Source organism: Poecilia latipinna, unplaced genomic scaffold (genome assembly GCF_001443285.1).
Source record: "Poecilia latipinna isolate Pla-1442-1.1 unplaced genomic scaffold, P_latipinna-1.0 Scaffold1167, whole genome shotgun sequence".
Taxonomy (NCBI): domain Eukaryota; kingdom Metazoa; phylum Chordata; class Actinopteri; order Cyprinodontiformes; family Poeciliidae; genus Poecilia; species Poecilia latipinna.
In genome coordinates this window covers 71,494-89,305 of record NW_015113783.1, presented here as the reverse complement: position 1 = coordinate 89,305, position 17,812 = coordinate 71,494, and the positions used below count along the sequence as shown (strand labels likewise).

At 38.6% G+C, this 17,812-nt stretch overlaps 2 protein-coding genes across 4 annotated transcripts in view; both read left to right on the top strand.

Moving 5' to 3' along the window:
• The first annotated feature begins 2,908 nt into the window (after positions 1 to 2,908).
• On the top strand, positions 2,909 to 14,771 carry LOC106960214 (uncharacterized). The gene is made up of 8 exons (XM_015053193.1): positions 2,909 to 3,184; positions 4,273 to 5,386; positions 6,519 to 6,653; positions 7,686 to 7,860; positions 9,961 to 10,059; positions 11,232 to 11,323; positions 12,081 to 12,221; positions 14,416 to 14,771. Exons 1-8 carry the CDS (start codon positions 3,060 to 3,062, stop codon positions 14,677 to 14,679), a joined length of 2,145 nt encoding a protein of 714 aa, XP_014908679.1. The 5' UTR covers positions 2,909 to 3,059; the 3' UTR covers positions 14,680 to 14,771.
• Positions 14,772 to 15,842: 1,071 nt separating this feature from the next.
• Positions 15,843 to 17,812, top strand: part of rcc2 (regulator of chromosome condensation 2) — a 17,589-nt gene continuing 15,619 nt past the window's right edge. The window contains exon 1 of one of the 3 annotated variants that reach the window (XM_015053206.1): positions 15,843 to 15,950. The gene's annotated coding sequence lies outside the window, so the exon portion shown is untranslated. The other 2 variants (XM_015053205.1, XM_015053207.1) reach the window with 2 other exon arrangements.

Genomic DNA, 17,812 nt, shown 5'->3' with positions numbered 1-17,812 from the left:
TATTTTGATATTCCCCATGTTCACCAACAGCTTGCCTAAACAACTGATCTCCGACTGATTAGTGAGCGCTGTTTCCATCAGTTATGGAAATGTGTGGAGCTCCGGAAATGCATTTTATTATTTTTCTTTTTTGGTTGTTTTTGTGTGTGTTTGTTTGATTTAAAGACCAAATTTTATAAAGAGACGTTGCCGATTCGAACCCCGGTCCCTCCTTCTCTGGTCAGTGTACAGGCTATGGAGCAACAAGCAGAGCAATATTAGCAGCAACGTAAGGAGTTAGATGATAAAAACATAACTGGAAACAAACAAAAAGCATTAAATGGAAGTGGCAAAAATAATTTGAAGTACATATATAACGTCCACTAATAATAATTTATTAGTCTACTAATCAGTTATTATTAGTCAAAGGTAACTCTAACTCAGGGTCTCCACAGTTTTCTCGAATTTTTTTATTATTTTCAGATTAAAGGAGCATAAAAACTAAATACTGCTTGTTCATGTTTGGTTCTGGTGAAGCAGAGTAGACTCAAGACCTGAGTTCTCTGGAAAGTTGATGCGACTACAGATCTTTAATGTATTTTGATGTTGAGCTATTCAGCGATTTATCAACTAACAAAAGAATTTTAAAGTCTATTCTCTGAGCTACAGACAGCCAGTGGAAGGACTTTAGAAGTGATGCGCTGTATCGTATCAGACACCTTGTCTGATACGCTGTTTGTCACAGGTATTTGGGTCCTTCGTGTCACCAATTCATGACAAATGTAGTCTTGTTATGTTAGTTGAAACTAGGGCTGTGTAATAATATCTATATGGCGATATATATAATATTTTCTTTCCTAGAAAAAAAATCAATATTCATCCGCAAGTATTGTAACATCCAACTGTCACCTTGCTCACTCACTGCTTGCTTCGCCGGGAGAGTGATTAGGTCATCAGGCTTGGAGTGATTCCTTCAGATGTTAAGTGTCAAGGTTAAAAAGGTATCAAACTATTCAGAGCAGGGTACTTGGTGCACTTTATTTACTTTACAAATGCATGTAAGCTACAGTTTGTACTGTTTCAATTAAAAGAAACATATTTTCTCACCACTTCTTTGATTCATTTTGTCCAGCTGTCGACTTTAAGTCTGTGTCCATGGACATGATTTTAATCAGTTTTCAGTTAAATGAATTCAATCCAACTCTATAACAGTCACAAAATGTCACCAAAATCACTCTGTCCCTCTAAAATCTTTCAGAAAATCGCAAAAGTGTATTGAATTGTATCGTTTGCTGAATATCGCAATATATATTATATTGTTGACAGAATATCGTGTATTGTATCGTATCATGAAATTATTGTATCACTACAGCCCTAGTTGAAATAACGGCTAAGTTATTTTCATTCAACAAAAACAAGTAAAAGCACAACCCACCAAGCACAAAGACCCACAGAACAAAAAAACAGAACAGCTCTAGAAAACATGCACAAACTGATTCTTTGACAGGGCTGCACAGTGAACCAGCAGGTGGTCACCCTGTTGTCTTGGGTGCGTTGTGGATTCAAATCCCTGACTGGAGTTTTTCTCCATGTAGGTTCTATGTTCACCTGCATCCATTCTCCTGGGTACTGCAGCTTGATCCCACTGTCCAAAACCCATGACCGTTATATTCATTAGTCCCCCGAGTTGTCCTAAGGTGTGAGTGTGTGTGCATGGTGTCCTGTGTGTCTCTGTGTTGTCCTACATAGGGAACCTGTCCAGGATGTATGTTGCATCTTGCTCAATGACCACTGGTATAGACAGTGGATTGTTTGACAAAGTCAGACACACAACAAAATCTGTTTCTTGGTACAGCTTCAGACTTTCAACTTGAGAAAGTAGAGGCATTTCTTGCAGCTGAAGCCAAAGTGTAAAGGATAACAAATCTGTTCGAGATATGATGTCTGAAAGCTACTGGACATTTGCAACCAAGAGCAGCAGCCTTCTACCTCAACAGTATGGCAGGCCTGGTGAGAAGCACTGGTTTTATCATTTTAAATCGGTTCCAACTCCTCAGAGCCTGGCCACACACGACTGCAGTTGTAGAAATACAGCCCTGATTAGGGAATCAATTGTTTTTTGTACATTGCTAGAAATAACCATTTACTTTAGACAATTCTAAGAAGTAATCTAAATCATTTTTAGATTATTTTGTGACCAATTTGACTTAAAGATTTAATCAGTGAATACTGTGAAAAATGTTATATCTCTTATTAATGATAATAAAAAAATTCAATACAAATCAACTTTTAACTATTCTGAAAGCATCATGATGGAGGTGCTTTTCCATTAAGTTGTCGTAAATTAGTATATTTGTCTTTATGTATGAAGACCCAGCTCCTTTTGATGATGTTGAAGCGCCAGGGTCCAATTTATGGGCTTCTAATTACTGTCCATTTTATTTGTTCAATACATTGAGCACATCGTTTTAAAAAAGACCTGCATGAAATTATATTAACTCACCACTTTTTCAATTTGTTCAGTTTAATTTATTTATTCTTATTTTTTGTATATATAACTCAACATTTGAAATGTAACTTTTTTATAAGAATTGTGTCAGTGTATAAAAACAGATTAAATTAAAGTAAAACAGGCCTATTCTACTACTACTATTACTATCCACGATAATAATAATAATAATAATAATAATAATAATAATAATAATAATAATAATAATAATAATAATAATAATAATAATACATAAATAAACAAAATAAGTAAACGAACCATTTCATTTCAGAGAATGTGTATGGATGGATATGTTGCACTACTGACGGTGAAAGTTGTGATTAAATAAGAAATAATAACCGTGGTTACAAACATCACTGATGTGTGCCGTTGAATAACGCCTTGTGATAATGATCTGCTGCTGTAGCGAACAGAACACGGTAATCTGTGTGTTCCTGCTGCTCAGCCGCATGTTGGACGGGAGCCGCAGACTGACGGACAGCGAGGCGCTCTCCGGTCGTAAACTCTCTGAAGGAAACGGATCTGACTGGAGGATCAGCTGGTGGAAACGGTCTGATCGACGCTGGACCTGATGAAAAAGCAGTGTTTCACACCTGGGACTCTGTCCTCTGCGTCTCTGAAGAGAAGACTGCTGAGGAAAAGGAGGAGAGTGGCCCCGGAGGAGGCTGCCCCGGACAGCGACTGTGAGCCGTGCAGGTCAGATCCTACCTGTTCACCCTGCTGGAAGTTGTCTATTTACAAAGTTAAGCCAGAAGTACGCACTTACTGAGCTCTGATATCTTAGTTATAGGATCGAGTGATTTTAAAGGGGTCTCTTCGTTTTATTTTAGTGGACTTCCTCAGCAGTTCTTCAGTCTTTAACACATATTATTTGACACCATCTGATCATGGTGAGGAGCAGGTTTTTTGTTGTTTTTGTAAGGCCTTAGTTCTTTATCTCTGGATCAGCAGTAAATTTGTTATAGCAGCTTTTATAAAACACATACATTTGTTTCCTTTCTATGAGTTGCATTAAAAAAAACCTGTTTTGCTTACAAAATCATTTCTCAAAGGACTAAGATCACCAAAGCTATAAGTTTCTGAAAAGAAGGTGTTCTACGGGTCAGATAAATTCAAATTAATTCACTTTAGGTAATAGTATCAATTTATAGCAAACAAGAAAATACCACATTCAGCATCCAGGGAGCAGTGTTGTTCAATCAGCCTTCTTACTTAAAATAACAACGAAAAAAAAGCCCAACAGTATTAGAAGTTAGCTAAAATTTAAAACGATTTTGTGAACAAAAAATAATAATAAGACAAATAAACATGTACTCCTGAGTTAATGTGATCATTTGGCATTGGTGCTGCATCAAAGAAAATATAATGTAAAAATTTTGAAATTTCTTACTATATGTCATTTATGCTCTGAGCAAAGGAGGGCTGATTGTGGGTTAAAAGAATAGGCTGTTGCAGCAATATTGCTATTAATCTTTTTATATTTTCCTTTTTCAACGTTAAATGCTTGTTGGTAATGTACAAATTTATGATTGTAACTACATATATTCTCAGTGTATGTCTTTTTTGCTCTTCTCTTAGTCCAATACAGCTTCATCAAGTCTCATGTAGTCTCTTAGTCTCATCTCCCCTCGGAGTACCGAGGGAAACAACCAGCACACCTGAATAAAAACAAAGCCTTGTTGCCAAACCTTTGCCATTGTTCATGACATGCTCAGGAGGTTTTAGATCATAATCTGTAGCATAGTGGATCAGAAAATATAACCGGCTGTTTTCCTGTGTTTCAGATGTTCCATATTTTCCTCCTCTGGCAGCAGTCGCTCTGTTCGGCGGATTCTGACCGCCTGTGTCTTCTCCTTCCTGGCTCTACTTGGCTCTGTACCTCCAGACCTCAGCTCCAATTTTGACCTGCTCGATGCAACAGAGGCCGCGTACAGCGAACTGACTTCATGCAGGACGACAGCTCTATTACAGCTCGTCAGTGAAATTCAGAAGATGAGGCTTTTATTAGCCAAAAACACAAGCAATGAGACACTGGGGTCCGGTTTCGCAGCACTGGATCACCTCTGTGGTAAAATGGTGAACTACAGTAATAATCACAGACTTCACTGCAGTGCGGAGATGTCTGGATTTTGCCTTCAGATGAGGAGAAACATGCAGGCATTTCTACATCCATCCCAGGATGCCAGGGATGGATCAGTTTTCACTCAACTCATAGAGAGACTGTTGACCCTCTGGGGCTCAGTTGAAGTTGCTTTAGCTAAAGCCAAACAAAACTCTGCCTGGGCAGATGTTCTTTCTGCCAGACTACTAGTGACCTTCACAGAACTAAACTACCAACTGATGTTGCACCACAACACCTTGACTCCTGCTGACTTCCAGCGCAGGTGGACCAGCACTCTGTATCACCTAAGCTTATGCAGACTGATGTCGGAGCGGCTGAATGACTGCTGGTCAGAGAACGTAGACCTCAAAGTAAACCTGAGTCTGGAAGCTCAGCCAGTGGATATTCTGGACCCACGTCCATGGCAGATCTCTGGAGCAGGAAGCAAGCTTCTTTCTGGGTCACACACAGGAATTCAGGCTCTCATAAAAACCCAGCAGTGCCTGTTTGATCGGGCATCGCTGGCTCTCCGGCTGGCATCACGAGCCATGTCGTCCAGCCTCAGCATAAGGATCTGCCTGCTGGCCGTGGCGTGCCTCATCTATCCTGCGGTGATGTTTTCTTTCAAGGAGATGACGGAGTGGATCCAAGACTATGCTCGGAGCTTAAGGGAGAAAACCGAAGACCTGAAACGCCAGAGGAAGCTGGCTGAAGATCTGCTGCATCAAATGCTGCCAAAATCAGTCGCCAAGCAGCTCAGGAAGCGTAAGCAGGTTGAAGCCGAGAGCTATGAAAGGGTAAGGGAAACAGCACGTTATCTAGAATAATAAAAATGTATGAAAACTTTCCTTGAAACGCCTTTGAAATTGCTTTTCAAGAAGGCACACTTCTAAGTTTGAGACTTTCCTAGAAACTACAGTTGTGTTTTTGACTGTGGGAAGAGAGCCAGAGCACTTGGACAGAACGAGGGAGAACGTGGAAACTCCATGGAAAAAGACCCCAGGTTAGGATTCAAACCTAGGACCTTCTTCCTCCAAGGCAGCAGATGCTACCAACTACTTCACTGTGTAGCCCCACCGTTATCTCATCTCCCAGAAATAGAAATAATACATTGTTTAAATAGCTGTTTAAAAAACTAAACCAATCATCACTTTTCAAAAGTGATGGAAAAAGTTGGAGATACTATGTGATACTATAAGTACTTCTGTTGTCCCACACCGTTCACATGAAGCTGCAGACTTCGTTAAGAACAGATCTGCGTCTGCTCTCCTCCTCTGTCACTCTTTGGCTAAACCCTGAAGCTGCTGAGGAGGTTACATCTGCAAGATGTGCAAACACCCTGACTGAACGTGTGTGTTTGTTGCCTTTGTTGCTATTGTTGGTGTAATTACCTGTAATTGCCCTGTTGTATATTCATGTGGAGATAAAACAAGTTGTACGGGTGAAATTGCATCTGGCTTATTGAAGAGGTTTGAAGCAGCTGGACCAAAAAGCCTTATGGTGGTGAGGGGGGGGTGTCTGAGCAGCTTAAAATGATCAGGAGGGGTTTCTGTATAGAACTCACTGAAAAGGAAAAATCCTGCTCTGATATGGAAATGTAGTTGCAGACTTTCAAATGGCACACATTACTTTTAGCAGATATGGAGGAAACTTGGATGCTGATTCCACAGATTTAGTTCATTGTCCTGTTCAATGCAGAGAACGTAATTTTCTACTGATAGAGGGCGGTACAGAATATATTCTGAAGAGTTGTAGCAATCATTCTCTAAATAAAAACTCACTTCAGCTCAAACCCTGAATGTCAATCAAAGGAAACGTATAAATCAATAATATTATATTTCTGTTACCTCATCCTGTGAGGCTGACACAGTAGAAGAAGACAAGCTGACATGTTGTGACGGAGCAAATGTTTTCTCTCTTGTTTTCCAGGTCACCATATTTTTCTCAGATATTGTGGGCTTCACATCTATCTCAGCATCTTGCACCCCTCTGCAGGTGGTGGAGATGCTCAACAACCTGTACATGTGCTTTGACACTCGCATCGATTCCTATGATGTCTACAAGGTAACAAACCCGCGCCAACAGAGCACGTTTCTGTAAGTCTGAAGCTTTCTGTCAAGACATCCATACTGTCTTCCACTCTTTTAAAAAGAGTTCTTGATCAATAGCACTCCAGTCTGTCTGGCGATGTTTTTAAAGTTTTCTTTGGACTTTGGCAAATTTTTCTTGGGTTAAATCCCTGTTTATACAGTTGTGTTGTTGTATTCATCTTACTTTAGTGAAGTAAAATGAAAAAAAAAAAAAGTGTCTAAAGTTGGACTTAGTCCCTACCCTTGATTGCTCCCAGCTGTGTCTTGTGTTCCCTGATTACCCTCGGGGTATTTAAATCCACCCAAGTCTCTTGCTTCCTTGTCGGGTCCTCGTCTAGTCTGTCATTAGTTGTGTTCCCTGTCAGTTTCTACCAGTGTGAGAGTATTTGCTGTTGCTCACTTGTGCTGCCTGGATTATTGTGTGTATTTCTTCATTAAATCATCAACTCTTCATATCTTGGTCCACCACACCTACCTCACCACAACACACCATGAGGTCTCCTAACATGAGTTGTGCTCTACCCCTGCGCCATCTCAGCACTGTGGTTGGTATAGGAAAAAACCAAACCTCTGGATTTATTGACAGGTTATGATACAACCCTCGCCTGTGATGGAAAGACTGACATCCTGGAAACAAGCAGCTAAAATGTATGTAGAGTGATCAGACTTAGTCTTGGAGGTATTGGACGGAGTTTGATCGTCTGGGGGAGCATGGGGTGGGGCTTCAACTCTTCTAAATCAAAAGGAGTCAGCTGAGGTTTCTTGGTGATGTTGCAACAGGGGGAAGACCAGTAATTTACTAGATTATTCTGCCCAGAGAATGCTTGATCCTAACCAGGATGAGCTGGGAGGTTTTGCTTGGAGATGTCTAGAATGTCTTCTAGGAGCTGTTGTGTACAGATGGCAGACTACAACAGAAACTGCGTTGCAATCAATTCCTGTTGTCTTTAATTAAGAAACTTTTCCCTATGTCATCTGAATGAATTTAATGGAATGCTCTAACAAGGTGGAGACAATCGGAGATGCCTACATGGTGGTGAGCGGTCTACCTGAGAGAAACGGTGACAAACACGCAGATGAGATTGCCAAGATGGCGCTGGACCTGTTGGCGGCGGTCAGGCAGGTGTCCATCCCTCACATGCCCAACGAGAGGCTGCAGCTCCGAGCCGGCATTCACACAGGTCAGAGGAGCGCCACATGAGACCGCAAGGTCCAACACATCATTCTGGCTTTGTTAGAGTATCAGTCAATTACATTTCAACAAGGTGGCAGTTCAGAGTGCTTTACATCATGAAAACATAAAAACATCATAAACACAGCACATTGTCAGCAATTGTAAAACCAGTAACAGACATTGTATTTTGTCAAGTGCCATCATTAAAATCATCAATACAAATCAAATATTTTGATCAATGTTCCATTTACTATGGTTCAAAAGCAACTCTAATCAGGGGGGGCTTTAAGTCTTGCATTCTAAGGAACTCAGTGTTACAGCTGTATTGCAGTTTTCTGGAAGTTTCTTCCAGATTTGAGATGCATAGAAGCTGAATGTGGATGTTCTGGTTCTGGGGAATAAAACCTGTGGTTTTATTTGTAGGTTTTTAGACTGAGATAATTCTAGTTGGTTGTCTGGAGCTTGGTTTCATGTTTGTATACTGTACGTGTTTCTATTCTTTCCAGTGCTTTGAAAAACCCATGACACTGAGGCTTATTTGGGACAACAAAGTACTGTAATGCGTCCACTGCTGAGAACAGCTGCTCCATCTCTCTGACGTTCAACCTCTACAGTATTTAGATAAAGACAGCATTACTAGATTAATTCACAATGAAGCAAAAAGATAGCTCACTAAAAATAGAAAAAATAGAGCTGATCTGGAAGCATGTTCATTTTATTGTTTGCCATTTTATTTTCTTCATTTAAAATAAATTATTCAGTCTCAAAAAAATTTTTTCAGTGTTTTTAAGCTATTTAGATATTTTCTACTCTCAACCTTCCTTTCTAACCTTAACCTAATCTTGACGCCTTTTCTTATTTTGAAGTGCACTGACAAAATGCAAATTTGGGGAGCTTGTAAAATGTTTTCATGTCCAGTTTGTTGAAATTCAAATTACAACATACAATAATTATTAGGTTTTAGGTTACATGTGTTGTTTTTTGATCTTTGTGGAGTGTTTGTGTGGTTATATGTTTGTTCATATGGATTTGTAATATTTAGAAGTAAGTTTTGCTATACACACGTAAGGTTTAGGCTGTAGAAATGAATGGAAGCCCCCACAAAAATAAATAGCCATGCAAACGAGTGTGTGTGTGTGTGTGTGTGTGTGTGTGTGTGTGTGTGTGTGTGTGTTGGCCTGCGATGGACTGGTGACCTGTCCAGGTTGTACCACAACTCTGTAAGGATAAGCAGGTATAGACTATGGATCAATAAAGATATTTAAAGATTTTTTTTCTTTTTGATTGATATAGTTCATAAACAAGGTGAGATATTCATAAACAGGTAAGAGAACAATACATGAGAATGATTCAATTCAATTAGTTATTTGTTTTTATCTCTATTTTATGTAACTTGGTTCTGTCTAAATAAAGTTGAATTGACTAAAAACCCAGAGAAACAAATATTCAGCTGAACCCACAGCGCCATCTAGAGGAAGTGCTGTGGGTTCAGCTGATCAGTTGAAATTTTTTAGCGTGTTTGTGTGTGTATGCGTGTGCGTGGCCTTGTATTTGCTACAGTGTAAGAACCATTTCTCCAACAAATACTACTCCGTAAGGACTGAAGAGGTGCTGTTTTGAGGTTAGAAGTTAGATTTAGGACTAAGATGTGATTTGACTTTAGGTGTTCACTGGTTGTGGTTAAGGTTGGGGTAAACGTTAGGATTAGGCTATAGAAATGAATGACAAATTAATAAAAGTCAAAGTGCTGGAAAGATACACAGACACATGAGGATGTGTATGTGTTTTTTAGATCATAAAATCACAGAAACATGTAAAAAAAAAGAGGTGTCATGTTCAGCACTGAATGGGATGTGAAGCTTAATATCTAGATAGAAACTCAGGGAGATGAAGCAACATGTCACAATATTATTCCTACTATTGCCTTTTAAGGAAGCTCTAAATATCACTTCCTTGTTTGTGAGTGATGGCATCAAATTTGTTTGAAATCTACTTAAATTGTTCCGTTTTATTTCTGTGTTCTGGTTGTATTGGTACCTGATTGTTGACCTTACAATTGAAGCTCTAAAGCAAAACGAAAAGCAATTTGTATTTTTTGGCTCCACAGGTCCATGTGTGGCAGGAATTGTGGGCTACAAGATGCCGAGATATTGTTTATTTGGAGATACGGTCAACACTGCCTCCAGGATGGAGTCCACCAGCCTGCGTGAGTCCTAAGTAATAATTAAATAAACCTTTACAGCTCTTAAAGAGAATTCAATTTTTAAATATCCTGGCCATAACTTGCTTTTCCTGCTTTTCCTGCTCTATGATGATGATTATGTTAAGGCCCTTGCTGTGCACTGCCACGCTGCAACTACCACAAATGAACTTTTCAAAAGAATATTCTACCAAGAGAATATTGTACACCAGCATACATTTCAAGTAGTTGATTTTATTTAGATCGGTATCAACAGCAACCTAAAAAGTTTAACTTAAACCCAAAATAGCAACAAAAAGGAAGCTAACCTACTCCAGCGTAAGAAGAAAAAGAGACGTTCTGACAGTTTGAGAAGCAGAAAACTAAATAAAACCTTTATGCTATGTTGTTTCACGAAATGAAGGACCCAAAGTCTGGATCTGTTCACCCACCTACAGAATAATCCACAAAGCTTTACTAACAGAAATCTCATATAAAAGATAAAAACTGAAATTGTTATGCAACTCTAAAAAAGAAAACCAATCTGTGTTTAACACTGGTTCTCACTGAATCTATTACAAATACAAATGACACTATTACACTCTGTAGAAAAACAGAACAGAAGAAGACTATTAATTAATCCATTAAAACAATTATTAATTGTAGCGAGCAGGAGGCTAACTTCAACACCATGTAACATAGGTGTTACAGCAAAAATGTACATAACTGCAAATACCATGTAGTTTTATTTTTATTCCCCGATTACTTGTAGCCATGGAATTCTTAACCAATAGTTTCTAATACCTCCTTTTCCAAATTGTACAAATGCCTAAAACAGCAATAAATAATCAAGACTGTAAATACTTCAATAAAATATATTTTTAAAAATACTCTGCCAGATATTTCTCATCAAAATCTTTTTCTATAATTCCATCACAGCTAGAGATGTTGCCTGATTTTTGTACTGATGTAGAAGGTCAGATAAGTTGTGTTTCGACAAAAAAATTTCAGGTAACTCAGGCACATATCTATAATTTACAAAGTATTGGATGTTCACAATGTTCTTTCAGGTATATTGTAAAGACATATTAGTTCCCTTATCAATCACACCGCAAAAAGCTTTGCAGAGAATGACCTGGGAATCTGCTTAGAGCTAAAACAGTTGCTACAAATGTATTTCAAATGTTTTCCTGTTCCAGCTCAGAAAATCCACACCAGTTCAGAAACCTATTTGGCTTTGATGAAGGACAACGCCTATGAGCTGCAGCTACGTGGAGAGATTGAGGTTAAGGTAACGGATAAAAATCAAGCTCTCAACTTTTTACATTTTCTTTGAGAAATTCAATTTTAACGGCTTCATGTTTTCTTCAGTCTGCTTGGAAAATAATACATAGTGAAAACATGAATATCTCATTCTACTTAAATGAAAATTCAGTACATTTTCAAATGATGGACTGTAGATATGGTGAAAATGAGTGGGGTCTTTTAATTAAAATCAAATATTCCCACTCGGTGTGTCTGTGAAGAAACCCAACATATATTATATTAAGTATATTACTTTAAATGCAGTGATAACGAAGAGAAATTGTAAATCGACTGAACTTATAAAGTACCGTTCAAATCATATTCGCGTCATTTCGAGTCAGTACCATATAAAACCATCTTTACCAACAGCAACTGGCCAAAAATCTCTATGCTGTTCTCATCTGTTAAAAGGACACTGTTGCTCAAGTCCTGTTGCGTGATTAAACGCAATTCTGCAAACCCAAGTCATATTGTTGTATTACTTTTTTTTTTTGAAAGAAGAGGTATTTCGCTGGCAGCATCTAGATTCTAGGTGCTACTTCTCTCATTCAGCATGCAATGACATGGCACTTTCAATACTAATTAAAGTCAACTCGTACAAGAAAGTGTAACCTTGTTTTTCACGGTTTCTCAAAAATCCCAATCAGTCTAGTTATTTTAATGTAAACATTTGATTTCAGTGTTGTCTGTAGCAAATTGTTTAGTCGGTATTCATCACTTGGCACCCATCACTCTCCTGTCAGGGTAAAGGCAAAATGAACACATACTGGCTTGTTGGCCATAAAAACTACAGCGTGCAGAATGACAGTCTGGTTTGCAACTGGAATCCCAACATGGCCAGAAAGAAGAAGATGGTAGCTGGCAGTCAGGCCTCTGTAGGGAACGTGAGTATTAATGTCATCAGATTGTTCAGACATATTGTCTGACAATATGTGTATCTCTTTTTGACAAGTGTTCTTATTGTCATTGTTTAGAAAGAAATATTTGTTATCAACATGTCTGGTAGAAACAACCATTTCTTTCAGTGATACTTTGCAAAATACGTCCAATAAACACAAATTTATTGGAGATTTCAGTGGCTGAAATGCCCAACTTAAGGACATTAAAATATGTTAAAGTTCTATATATTTTAGCTGTAACTCATAATATATATCTTTAGTTTGTGTTTACAAATAACTTTCATTTGCAAGAAGAACAGTTATGTTTGTATGCCTCTATCCTCCACTGTATAGCCAGGGGTGAAAGTAAGCCGGTGTCAGAACACCGGTCCGGTACGGTACTGCGTACCGCTAAACGATTTTGCGCCGGTCCGGTAATCGGCTGCAATAAAGCCATCATTCAGAACGGCTGCACTTCGAGTCAGAATAGATCTGCTAGCAATAGACAGACCAAAACACGAGTTAATTTGTTTATAAAAACGCATTTTTTCTTATTCTGAAATGTTTCTGAACTGTTTGTGCCGCGTAATGGAGCCTCTCACCCTCCAGCTGTCTCCCCCCCCACCCCCCTCCCTGAGGTCGTAGCTTTTAGTCTACAGCCTTCAAAAGCCGTTCACCGCTATGTTTAACGCCTGTCTGCTTGTTACAAAAATGTTCCAATTAAAAGCAAAAGGAGAATATCTAGTTGAGATTTTGCTCAATTAAAACACAGTACACCTGGAAAACAACTACTTATTAGCTTATGACCGGAAATATCACTGGTATTAAACGACAGCGCATAGCACGAGCGTCTTTCTCTTAAAGACGGTGGCTGGTTGCTGATCGGATTGGTGCGTTTGATTTATGGACTGGGTCATTTTACACAGGTGGTCCACAGACATAAAAAATGCCGCTTGCACTGGGACAGGACGAACAATAAATCGCTTATCATTTATAGACTTTAAAATATAAACCGGGAAAACGCCGCAGGACAGTGAATTTTTAATTCAACGTAACCAAAACCTGATAAAAGTGCAGAAAAACAATATGTTCAAAAGAAAAGACAGTTGTGCCGAAGTTATTTATATTAAAAAAAATGCACTGAAATACTATTAAAAGTAACAAGTACCTCATTACAATTTTACTTTAGTTACTTTTTGATGAGCAAAGGTTCTGCTCATCACAAAGGAAATGAGAACATATTAGTCTCAAACTGTTTTGATTTACAAGAGCACACACATATATATATATATATATATATATATATATATATATATATATATATATATATATATATATATGTGTGTGTGTGTGTGTGTGTGTGTGTGTGTGTGTAAGCAAAACAAGATATGTGCATTTTTACTGACATTAATTGCAATATCTAATGACAGCTGCTGTTTGCTACTCCTTTATAATAGTTTTAAATAACCGACTCCAAACTAAGCACCTGATTTTCCGTTTTCGTCAATGCAAATTATAACCTGATAAAATTGGCATTTACATTTGTTGTTCAAATATTAAAGATTACAATGCATCAGTTAAATTCAGCTAGAACTTCTCTTTTTCTCAGAAGTTAACTTGAAGTAAACTTGATGGGTTGTGCTTGCCCCCCTGACTTCCCATTGATGCAACACCATGAGGTCTTAATGTAAATCCAGCCAAAAGCTCAATGCCATTTTTTCTGGTATTTTCTTATGTTTTATCTTTACTCATTAATGGATATGATTTCAAATGTAACAGAGTAACTTTATTTAAAACAAATTCAAGGAAAAGTAAAAGCTCAGGTTTTGTAAACAACTTAAAGGACAAATTAGATAAATTGTAATTACATCAATAGATGTAAATGCAACTAATTACTTTCCACCTATATGGCAGACTTTATATTTGTTTCACATTGTGAAGTGCTTCTACTTTCTGCGTTATCTATACAGGGACCCTATAAACATTAATATACCTTATATTAATGTTTTTATTTATTTTGGTTCGCACAATGAGCCACTGACAATTGGCAAGAATTTAAAACTACATTCACCTCTGTGTATAAATCAACCTAGAAATAGATTTTTTTGGTAATGGACATAGCAGATATGATAACTGACTGCTCTCAGTTTTTATCACTGTATATCTTATCTTTGTAACTGAAACTTGTATATCTGTGCAGTCATCTGTCACGGTGCAAAGCCTCAGCGACAATGCGGCCACGCCTGTTTCCCTTCCCTCTTCAGCGCTCAACCAAACGCCCAAGATGCCTCGGACAGAGAGGCTCAGTCTGAGCGTGGCCGCTCAGATGGAGCCACATGGGGGAAGCTACGGGACCCTGGGCTCCATGATTGGGGGCCTCCAGGGTGGAGACGAAAGTCCAGTAACCAGCCAGCAAAGTGGGCTCAAACCTGACCTGCTGCCTGGTTCTAACCAGCAAATGTGACCATTTCATCACTGTTGTATCCATTGAAATGTAATTCCAAGAAAAATTAGTTTGGAAATTATGTTAACTTTTTATTAAAGAAAAAGAATATCAAAATAATATTCTTTTTTGCACTTAGAATTCAACAGTACTTTCAACTTGAATATTTTGTCCTGCGTTGCAAGTGTTTGGACTGCATTGGTTGGAAGAAATATGTCTGGAAAATAATTTAGTAAATGGCTTTGAACTTGTGTAATGGCTTTATCAAGTCCAGAGGACCCCAAAGTTACTTCACACAAGTCTTTCACCCATTCACGCACCAGTCTGACAGAAGTGAGGCTGCCATACACCAGCGCCACCAGCGCCACCAGGGCCTCGGATCCCCGCCAGCAGAGGACCAGTGCAGTGCCCTGCCCGAGGGTACAACAACAGAGGCAGGTGGTGTGGGGAACAAACGTCAAAACTCCAGTTTGCTCCAGTTCAAAACTGTTTGAACTGGAGCAAACAGTCTCCAGCCTTCCTCAGGTAGTGCTCTGTAATCTTTAAAGAGCTTATTAGAATCAACTCTCATAATAGAAGGGGCATTTAACATTAAAAACTGAGGAAAGATATGCTTATAAAGCTACTCTCAAACTATTTTGGTTAGTTTTTGTTTTGCCAAGATACTTAAAGAGAGCTGCGCATCAAATGGCCTGTAGTAAGCACTTTATACAAAGTCCAGACGACCCTAAAGCATTTTAGGCTACATTCAGTCACATTCACAAGCAAGTTACATTGTAGCCATCACTGCAACTGGGGGCAAGCAAGGCTGCCATGATCGCAGCTGGGCCCTCTGAGAATATCACCAGTTTTTTCTTTGGACTTGGTCTTTCTTTTGTTTTTATATTACACTAATATGGGCTTTGTTAATCTAAAGTTATTTCTGAGACTTTTTCATGGCAAATAATGCTTGCTTTAATATGGCTGACAAAACTGAGAAGGTTTCTCCCATTGCCGCACAACAAAGTTAACTTTGGTTTTGAATGAAAGGGAATTAAGATTTAGATAATTATACACACACTTGAAAGGGGAACTAGAGTGGTGTGTCTGACAGAATCGGATGCCTTGTGTGCTGAAATGGAGAGAAAACGGGGTGTTTATGTTTCTTAAAAAACTTTTCCTGAGTGAAAGTAGAACTTCTGTTTCCTCTGTGTCAGTGTAGTTGAGTTGTACCCTCATAGTGGTTGTTCGTGCTGCATCACAGCAGCTCAAAGTCACCTCCGCCCCCCTCTCATGTCTGGTTTTATGTATTGGTGAGTGCTCGGTTTCCTGTATGAATGCTAAATGCAAACCACGTGGTGTGAAAGCAGACTGCAGCTTCTTTTGTTCAAATCAATCAAACCGGAGACGGACAGAGAGCTGCTGAATCAGGAAATCACCGGTATATATCATTTCTTCTTAGTTTTAGCAAACCACTTAGCAAGACTACGGAACACCAACGAGGCAGCAGATATTATGTTATAGAAACACTTGTAGTTTGGAAGAGGTTTTAAAGTTTGTTGGTGTTGTATCGTTCGTATGGAACATCAGACTCTTTGACTGTTTGTTAGCATACACTAGCGAGGTAACGTTAGCATAATGAGCCCCATCATTCAATCAGATTTTACTCGGTTTTACTCCAAGTATTCGTCGCTTTGAGACAATTCACATGCTGTTTAAACACGCAAACTTCCCAGAGCTTGTATGTGGAGCGGGAAACGGTCTAAGTTCACCTGCCGTACCGCGGGTCTTTACGGCAGCTAGCACGCTAAACAGCCGAACAAAGAGCGGTGGAGCTTAGCCTGATGAAGCTAACGGATACCGGCTGACGGTTCGGTCTGCTGTCGGGTTATGGCTCCTCTTTCATCTGGGGAACCATCAGGGAGAACTGATGGGATTGCGGTACCGAGTGATATGGAATAATACGGTGAACCAGCGGCAGCTAAATACCGTTCGGTGAACTTGTTTCTATGGAGCCCGGACAGTGCCCAGAGTAGAAAAAAATTGAAAGGTCAGGAGTTCCTTAAGTCAGTGAAAAGCGCCAGCTGATTTTCTATTTATATGGTCCTGTCAGAGAACAAACATTATTTAGGTTGATTCTTATTTTATCTCATATATATATATATATATATATATATATATATATATATATATACACACATTCCCAGGACACTGTTGACCAAACCTTGAGTAAAAACTCAAAAATTTAGGTGTATTTGACAAAAGTTTTGTTCAAAATTTGACATGCCACTCAGGAAACCATGAAGGTAGAATTTTTGTCTTAGAAAGTCAGTAATTTCTTCCTAAGTTTGATATTAGTTAGTTAATATATATTAGTTAGGTGACATACTGCATACTGAAAGACTCTGTATCCGACGGGTGTTTTGCACTTCTGACTGGCTTCGCAAAACATCAAGTCAGTCACAGACAGTTCTGTACAACAGAATGCATAAGATGTAGATGCACTGGTACTGATTCATATCTCTATGAGCCAATAAGGAAGCACAAAATATGCAAATCTCATAGAAGTCTCTTTTATAAGACGGTTGAATAGGCAACATTATTTTAACATTCAGATAGAAAACACATGATCTAACTGAATCATCTGTTCAAATTATTTTCCTTAAATGTAACGATTGGAATGATTTCAACTGGTGGATTAAATGTCTGTGGAATAAATATTAAACACAATAGTACGTGTTGTACATACTTTTAACTAATGGGGAGAAGTTTGCGAATGTAGGCAATCCCTGAACTAATTTTGCATTGGGTGTTTTTAGTTTCTGTCTCCTCGTCACTTGAGGGAATAATGTTAGGAAAAGACCACATTAACACTTTTCTGCCTTATTTTTTTTAGTCCAAAACAAAATTTAAAACTTTTTTTTTCTAGATGTTACAGCACATACTCTTACAGGTAACAATGTTTAACACTACTGTGCCAATAGATGAAGAATTTCCTTTGTATCAAAATCCGTCTTGATACATAAATCAGTGATTCATTTCCAGGTGATGGATCAGCCGTAAATGGCCCGTGCTGTTAGAAAATATGTCCTCAAAGTGCTCATATTGTCTTTTTGTAGTTTTAATTACAAGCACCAAAGTGTGGAAAGTAGAGGTGTGTCGATCGATCGGCCAC